At 44.3% G+C, this 9,254-nt stretch overlaps 1 protein-coding gene across 1 annotated transcript; it reads right to left on the bottom strand.

Annotated features, from left to right (window-relative positions):
* Nucleotides 1-671: 671 nt before the first annotated feature.
* Nucleotides 672-7,877, bottom strand: LOC147200915 (glycerol-3-phosphate dehydrogenase [NAD(+)], cytoplasmic-like). Its single transcript, XM_086118637.1, has 8 exons — nt 7,779-7,877; nt 6,182-6,359; nt 5,328-5,468; nt 5,131-5,269; nt 4,558-4,670; nt 4,075-4,311; nt 3,894-4,000; nt 672-1,169 (listed from the first exon to the last, which is right to left on the bottom strand). The coding sequence occupies exons 1-8, from the start codon at nt 7,820-7,822 to the stop codon at nt 1,073-1,075; spliced, it is 1,056 nt and encodes a 351-aa protein (XP_085974763.1). The 5' UTR covers nt 7,823-7,877; the 3' UTR covers nt 672-1,072.
* Between the last annotated feature and the right edge of the window lie 1,377 nt (nt 7,878-9,254).

The following is a 9,254-nucleotide window of genomic DNA, read 5'->3' as shown; positions in this document are numbered from 1 at the left end:
TGACTTTGGGCGATAGGTGGGATACACCCGTGACTGGTCACCATCCAATAGCAAGGCACATGGGCCTTGGGTACTGATTAATGCGAATGGCTATCAGTTTCATACCGACTCCTGAAATAACAAATTTGCTCAAATAAAATTTATTTGTGATGATAATGATATTCATTTACATGAACACACCCATCATATGAATGATTTCTCAATAATTCAGAAACAGATAAATACCAGATGCAACACATTTTTATGACTCTTTGCCAGGGATTACATTTTCAAAAGATACTTCAACAACATTCCCTGAAAATAATCTCCCATCACTGGTGAGCTATTTTTAGAACAGGCCCATGGGCTACGCACGTGGTCCTTGGGGTATCGCGGGCACCACATTGGTGATTTAAAGTCTTCAATGAACCTAACATGCACATTTTTGGAACGTAAACGGAAGTCATGCAAACACGTGTGAAACATCCAAACTGTACAAAGGATTTAACTTCAGAGATGTGAGGGAGACGCACTAAACACTACCATCACCGTGCAGCTTGTCTATGAAATGGTAAGGGTGAACCGCTTATAGAGTGGCAAAGCCTCGACTGATCCCAGTTCCGGTTACATCAAGGTTGCAAGCGAGTGGAGACTCAGTGATAACACACAAATTAAAGGACATTAAAAGGGACTCCAGAGTTCACGTGGTTTATTCCCCAATAACTAATGAAATCAAGGACAAAGAAAAGACTAAGGCACTCTTTGTTATCCCAAAGAAAAGTACAGAAACACCTTGTATTATACTTCCGTTTTGTGCAACTGTGCTTTGCTTTTGTGCGCTGGTGATCATTCTTTCGACGATTTATGCAACGACGTGCCGCCTTTTCTACTCAGTGAAAGGCCACAGCGTTACGTAATGTGATAAGAGCAGTTACACATAGACGCTCAGAAAGAAGGGGAGCTTGGCAAGAGACTCCAAAACGGTCACCTAGCTCGCCATTAGCACTCTGCCCAAAATACTGTACAGTGGCACCTCCACAATCAAAGTCTTAAATGGACCATCCGGCCAGCCGACAGCAGGACGGATCGTCCTTCACATGTGCTCGGGGTGGTTCTGCAAACAGCTGATGAACTCTGCAACCGGATGGCCATCAAAGCAGATGTGGTGGACGGCAGTGAAAAGAGGGAACCTGCGCAAAGTGAACAGTGACAGCCATGAGAATGAAGCACCCTTGGTCCCATAACCATCCCATTTTATACGTTCTATAAAACAGCTGGGCGGCCCGGTAGTCCAGTGGTTAGCGCGTCGGCTTCACAGTGCAGAGGTACCGGGTTCGATTCCAGCTCCGGCCTCCCTGTGTGGAGTTTGCATGTTCTCCCCGGGCCTGCGTGGGTTTTCTCCGGGTGCTCCGGTTTCCTCCCACATTCCAAAAACATGCATGGCAGGCTGATTGGACGCTCTAAATTGTCCCTAGGTGTGAGTGTGGGCGTGGATGGTTGTTCGTCTCTGTGTGCCCTGCGATTGGCTGGCAACTGATTCGGGGTGTCCCCCGCCTACTGCCCGGAGACGGCTGGGATAGGCTCCAGCACCCCCCGCGACCCTAGTGAGGATCAAGCGGTTCGGAAAATGGTTGGATGGATATAAAACAGCTTTTTCTGCGCTTTTATTTTGTATAAACGGCAGAAGAGGGAGTAAGTCACATGATCAACTACTCACAAAGAGTTTGGACTTTTGTCTGAAATTGTTAGACGAACCTCAGACCCGCCACGTACACACAGAGACACGCACCTAACCGCGTCTCAAGTGGACCATCATGAAACATTAGAGTTGCTGATTTTTCACCGCAAACTCAGTAATTGAGCACTGCACAGATACAAAAACTGAAAAATGGTGCAACTGTCAAGGAATAAACAAGAACTATTAAGAAAGTACTGAAACACTCAACAATCGGACTTGTGCATTCAAAAGTTGACAGAAGGTGAAACTGAGCTAACCAGGAAAGGTTGCCTTTTTAGGTTCATCGTTGAAACTTCACCCGAAAGCCCAATATCTTGAACATTTTGTGAAATATATGTGCCAGTCAAATGGAAGTCTCAAGTCTTCACTTTGAAATTGTCAAGCAAGTCCCAAGTTACGGTGGCAAAAATTAAGCAAGTCACGTGGACTTCCCGCTAAATTTCAAACAATTCCGATTCTGAATCTGAATTGATTCAGATTCAGAAAACTTTATCCCCGTGGGGCAATTAGAGTCAACAACAAGTCAGTCCTTACTTGAGTGATGAAAGTCAAAAGTCTTGCCCACTCACATTTGCTCATACATTTAGCCACTTTGCACTTAGTATCTGTACTTACTTTAGTTAGTTGTAACACATTCTTTCCTAATCACAGTTTTTTTTAAAAGACCAAAAAGCAGTTTCAGATTCAAATGTACTCACAGGGTTGAGGTAGTAATACAACAAGGTAATATATCAAAAGCCTTTCCTATACCTACATGTGTCTATGGCACTATGCCAGTGACAAGCCTTCAAGCTACCAAGTCAAAACCCAAAGTATCCACGGGTTGCCCGCTGAACCCACCACAACGACAACACCTGTGATTGTGCTTGTTGATTATGCTATTTTCACCAAGTTAGAATTTGGTATTAGTGTCCTATGTGTACTCTTCAGAAGAAAGACCATATCTTTGACAGAAAATAGGCCCAACAGCAAAAACAAAGCAACGAGGCAAGAATACCGCACGGGGTGGAGTTTGTTAGGGTGGAGGCTAGAGGACGGTGAGAGAATCCTTGCCGTCCATCCACCACAGGGGATGACGTTTATCCCGGTTGCTATAGCAGGGGTAGGGAACTCCGGTTCCTTGAGAGCCATATCCCGCCTGTTTTGGATCCCTCCCTACTCCAAACACATCTGATGCAATTGTTCATGATCATTTCAGGCCTCTAGAGCAGGGGTGTCAAACTCAGGTCCTGGAGGGCCGCTGTCCTGCATGTGTTTCAAGTCTCACTATTGCAACGCACCTGATTCAGATGATCAGCTCATCAACCAGCTCTGAAGCAGCATTAGAACGTTCCTGATTATTTGAATCAGGTGTGTTGCTCTTGGGAGAGCTGGAAAACAGGCAGGACAGCGGCCCTTGAGGACCGACTTTGGACACCCATGCTCTAGAGAGTTTGCTGATGAGCTGCTGATTTGAATCAGGTGTGTTGGAGTAGGGAGGGATCTAAAACAGGCGGGATATGGCTCTCGAGGAACTGGAGTTCCCTACCCCTGTGCTACAGGGTCAGAGGCGGGGTACTCCTTGGTCTGTCAGTTATAAGACTGACAGTGGAGAAGCAAAAAGAATCCTTGCCATCCATCTGGGGCGCTGGAGCTGACATAAGGTCAGAGGCTAGGTACACCATGGAAAATTGGCCTGTCAATCACAGGACCAACACAAAGGGCCAGATCTGCCCTTTCACTATGTATTCCATGTATCCTGTCGAGACCTGCTAAAAGCACTGGAGTCGTTGAGTTTTAAGTGAACCGAATGAATGTTTGTTGTACTGTACTGTAGGAAGCTGGCACATGCAGAGCGAATTCTCACCATCTTTCCACGGCAAGGTCTGAAGTCTACCTACAACAGTGCAAAAGGCTAGGTACACTCTGGTCTTACATATGGCCTGTTTATCAGAGTTCTGACACGGACAAACAGATCCACCAGACCACTTTTGATTCCAAGTATCATGTTCAGAGTCACTGTCGAGGTTGGAGTGTATCAGAGCTGCACTAGCAGGGGAAGACACCATCGATTGATCATCTGTCAGTCATAGGTGAATGGAGCATTTGAGAGATCCGACACCAGAACCACTACACTACCGAATAGCATCCTTTGCCGAAGATTCAATTTAAAAGCCAGAAAGATAAAGGGACTCACTTCTCTACCATGTTTTTCTGTTTCAAGATGTGGTGGACCTCAGTTGCAGTGGCCGGACCTTGAAGCTTCTGACCATTCAGCAGCTCCTTCTCCAACTGCTCAATGGTCTGAACACAAGGATTATTCACAATCGGACCAACGATAGACCTAAATGCAGGGGGAAACAAACTGCTATCTGTACTTTTCCGGTTTTGGCAAACTCTTCTCCGATCTTGCGGTTGCGGCCACCGTAGCAGGTGGTGATGAGGTCTGCAACACCACAGCTTTCCAAGAAGGTGCTGGCCGAGACGGGTCCGTCGGAGCAGAAGACCTTGGCGAAGGCGATCATCTCCATCAGGCCCAGACGGATCACGGCCGCCTTGGTGTTGTCACCGAAACCCAGACCGTCACAGAAGCCCGCTCCCACCGCCACAATGTTCTGCAAAAACGTGAGTTGATGCTGTCAACGCAGACTAAGCTCATCCAATTCATGGTCTTGGTTCAAAGAGGAGCTGCACCAGAGTGGGCAATGTGTGGCCAATGAGTGTCATATGATATGTTGTGGTTCTTTTAGCATTTTCATGATCATAAAAGCCTGTTTGTTTTTGTTATCATCATTTAGCTGCATCAGTTCGATGCTCCAACTTCTTCAAACTCAAGAGGATCAGTAACTGTTTGGACAAACCTTGAGCGCCCCGCAGATCTCCACAACGTCGGACTCCTGGACCACGGTTACACGGAAGTTGTCAGTCTGCATCAGCTCTTTCAAGATGGGCCCGTGCATTATGTCCTTGCACCCTACGTGCCCCAAAGAAATGCTTAAATTCAACCTGAAATATAAGGAATTAAGTCGAGGTAGCAAAAGTACTCGCATTCTTTACCTAAGTGGAATAAATATTATTGAGTAAAAACAATTTCTAACGCAGATATGTGTGTCATCTCGGTTTTCAACGCAATTTTAGATGTTGAATTTTCAGCACGGAACTTTTTTTTCCCCCGGTAAAAAATGTTTTGTTAGAAATCTGAAAAAAATAAAAATAAAATTACCAGCTAGGAATTCTAATTCAGACTGTGTTGTCATTTTCAACAAAGTATTGAGTAGATCGTAAAAACTCTCTTCAAATGTAGGGAGTATAAAGTAAAACATCAGGAAAAATAAATACATCAGTCCAAATACCTGAAAAACGTACTTAAGTCCAGTGAAAAAGAATTTGTACTTCGCAACACTGGAATCAGGAATCAAAGTTTGATGCCGTACCTATGGTCGTCTCACAAAACTTGTCCTCCGCCACCTCACTGGCGATGTTTGCTCCCATCAGGACTGACATGCTGATGCCCAGCTTCCCTCGGATTACCTCGGAGATCAGTTTAAGACCCTCCGGTCCAGCATCCACACCCTAGATGCATGCACAGTCAGCAAGACATCATTGTAGAAGACGGGTTGCAAACAGGTACCTTAATGAGCGACACACCGTGAGTGTCCTTCTTGATGTGGCCCTTGATAGTGTCACACACACGGATGATGAACTGGTGCGGGACCACAAACATCAGGATGTCGGCTCCCTTTACCGATTCCAATAGGTCCGGAACGGCCACCTGCCCACAATGACAACATGTGAACCCATCCTGTGGTTCTACCATCATATACTGGTGTGTGTGTGTGTGTGTGTGTGTGTGTGCGCGCGCGCGTGCGAACCTCCTTACAATTTACCTCGAGGGTTATGACGAATCTGTACATTATAACGGTAGTTTGTTCAAATCATTTTTAATAAACAATGAACAATTACAAATATGTCTATTTAGTATTAAGAAAACATTCACTCAGCAAATGAAAATTGCCTTCTCCAGGTCAGAATGTGCCGCGCCCTGAAGCCGTTTACAATTATCTTTCAATCTGTTGGCCTCGAACTCTGCCATTGCAGATGATTGTTGAGATCGTTGACTCTTCCAATTCTTAGTCTCGGCCGAGCTTTGTCTGGGAGACGCCTTTTTATATATCCAATCCCAAAACACTTGAATATAATTTTGAATCCTTCTTGGAACAACACACCTTAAAAAAATTGCAGATGATTTGATTCTTCGAAATTTGACCTCATAACCGAGGTTTAACTAAGCTCCTCCCTTCCATGCAAAGCTTGTCTCTCATTTAACATCTATCACTTCAATGTATTTCCTTGACATCAATGACTACTTTCTTATCAGCCACGGCCATTCGGAGAGAGCAAAACATCTGAAAGAAGGCAAGTTTTCAGTGACAATAATGATTTCCTCTTTTCTTTATGAAGTAGTGTTTGTGAAGGTATGTTTACCACATTGGGGGGAAGCTTGTGTCCGCGCAGGTACTTGACATTCTCGTGGTCTGTGTTGATTATTTCAGTGAGCTTGCGTCCATCCACCATTTCCTCAAACACCCACATGTTGACCACGCTGTCAAACTTGGCGTTGGCGGCCGCGTTGGCGCCCACGATCTTGGCTATGGCCGAGCCCCTGCAGACACACAATTCTGATCTCACAATCTCCTGAATTCTGCAAAAACACCACAAAAAGTCACTGGACACGTTGCTACTTTGCGTGTCGATTTTTTTTTTTTTGGGGGGGGGGCAGGGTGTAGGGGGGAAAGCCTATATAGAGGTTGGAAAAGTTGCTAAACATAAAGAAAATTTGTATATATTATATATAAAGTATATTGGTGACACTAAAGTACCTGCTTGCATTGTCGCAATGCCCTAGTTGTGCCCACCGTCGTCATGGTAATGCAAGTTCAACTCTGGTTGTGCACGAGACAGAATGACCTCCACAAAAGTGAATGATTTGAAACAAAGTGAATGTTATGTCTTTTACTAGGAGTTTCAATTTTGAGTTTTAATGTGTGAAAATAATAGATCTCCTATAAATTCGATACAGTACTGCATTACAAACTCATCCAGTGTTGGCATGTCAAAACGTGAGTGGAAAGGTCGGTTCGTGTTTTGGGTGGGGCCTTTGTTGTTATGGTGGCGGCATGTATGTTTACACAAGAAAGGTGCAGACATATTTCCAGTGTTATTGAAGACCTGTGCTTTGTCACACTTATCCTACCAGTTAAAAAAAATCCAAAACAAAAACTCAAATGCACCAATTTGAGAGCCCCGCGCTTGTGTTGTGCTGCAAAAACTCAAATCTAAGCAAAGACAAAACATCTCGAAATATGCTGGTCTTGTTGGTCTGCCAAGACCTTGCTTCTCTCACCAGGTGTTGTTTTTTTTTTTTTTTTGGGCTAAGAGCATTTCACATATTTTTTCCCCCATTAAAAATCCCAACCTGCCATTCTAAAGTACGAAGACTATTGGTGTTTATGAATAAATCTAGCTTCAAATAAGAAATACCAAAAATCTATATGCGTAGGTATTTTTTACCTCCATAGCTCTAGTATGTTAAACTCATTTGAATAAAACCTGCTCTATGAGCATGATTAAGTAAAGTACAGGCACTATATTTAAGTAAAGTACTATATTTCTAAATTCACAACTTTGTTTTTTAAAGCCTCCTCCCACCCCACCCACATCACCAAGCTTGCCAGGTGACAAAAGGGTATTACAACATGCTGCTTGTCAAAAAATGCCTTTGTAATTTAAGACATACGGCCGCGAGCACACCGCTGCACTTCAAATGTCAAAAGGCCCAAAGAAGCTCTACATCACAAAAATACCCCATCGGACAAGGTTAATTTCTTTTTATTTCTAATTAGCCAGACACAAAACATCCCTACTCATGTAAACCAAACAAGCATGCATTAACTATTGCGTGGGGGGGGGGGGGGGGGGGGGGGGGCGGGGAAATCCTTATGATTTTCACAACTTTAGCTTTCCACAAAACCTCCAATAGCACAGAAGCAAACTTCGTGATAGAAATTATTGACTAAGTTACCAGTTTCCGGAGCCCACCACGCACACTTTCTTTGGAGCTGCCATCGTTGGAACTTCCACAAGAAATAACTGAAGCGCGACGCCGGTATTTATAGCGGGCATGCACCCCTCCTCACCCCCCACCCTAATCCTCACCGCTCCCTCCTTCGCTGTGTTGACGTCACCTATCACTGCACGGTAGTGCGGAGTTTATTTACTGGGATATCATACATTTATGATTTATGGCGTCGGCCTCCCTTTGAGTGCTGATGATGACACCCCCCCCCTCCCCCGTATTGACCTTAACCAGGGATTTTGTTTTTGAAAACATACTAAAGGTTAAAACTAACACGGTACAAAAACCCATCAACTTTTTAGACTACCCCGGACTCGCCCAATATTTCATACATAACCAATAATATCAAGGAAAGTTGATATAATTAAATTTGAACAGGAATATATTGACAAAATAAAGGGGACTAAAATGTAAATCAGTTTTAAAATAAACTTCATTTTTGTGACATATAGTCAACATGTGGGAAAAAAACCCACATTTGTATTTATCATACAAGCCAGAAATAGTAAATTAATAATTGTTAAACTTATACACTTTGTTCAAAGCTGCATTTGAACAAAAAATATACAAATAGCTTTCTTTCCATGGAATGTTGGATGACATATATATACTGTATATATGAAATTTCAGCGGGAGCCAAACCTTTATGTGACCTTGTCTCAGCTTTTGAATCCACATGTCCATCCATCCATTTTCCAATCCGCTTTATCCTCACAAGGGTCGCGGGGGTGCTGGAGCGTATCCCAGCCCTAGGCGGGGGGACAGCCTGAACCGGGTGCCAGCCAATCACAGGGCACTCAGAGACGAACAACCATCCGCGCTCACACTCACACCTAGGGACAATTTTGAGTGTACAATTAACCTACCCACATTTTTTTGGAATGTGGGAGGAAACCGGAGTACCCGGAGAAAACCCACGCAGGCCTGGGGAGAACATGCAAACTCCACAAATGAAGGCCAGAGCCGCGATCGAACCCACGACTTCTGCAATGTGAAGTCGACGCGCTAACCACTGGACCACCGGACCGCCTTGAGTCCACATGTCCAACTGTTAAATGTTTCAGTACTTTTTGCATAGGTTGCTGTCCTCCAACGAGGAGCTTAACGTCAAAAATCACAACAGGCAACAACCTTGGAATTGACCAATAATTGTCTTGGTTCAATTAGTTGGTATTTAAACAGTTGTTCTCATCATGCTGATCACATTTTGACAGCATGAGACCCAGATGGCACCGAACAATGGCTCAAGAGCACCTTGCCATTGTGATGCTTCAAACAGGAAGTTCTCTGACTGAAGAGGCCACTGAGATTAGCATGTCACAGAGCATCATCAGCACATTGGAACAGAGATACCGAGAGACTGGAAGAGTCACAGAAAGATGTATAAGTGGACATCCTTTGGCCACATCCCATGTTGATGAC

The sequence above is a fragment of the Hippocampus guttulatus genome, chromosome 8 (assembly GCF_054856545.1).
Source record: "Hippocampus guttulatus isolate MCC_2025c chromosome 8, RoL_Hgut_1.0, whole genome shotgun sequence".
NCBI classification, from domain to species: domain Eukaryota; kingdom Metazoa; phylum Chordata; class Actinopteri; order Syngnathiformes; family Syngnathidae; genus Hippocampus; species Hippocampus guttulatus.
The sequence above is the reverse complement of the archived record's forward strand: the minus strand, read 5'-3'. Positions and strand labels throughout refer to the sequence as shown.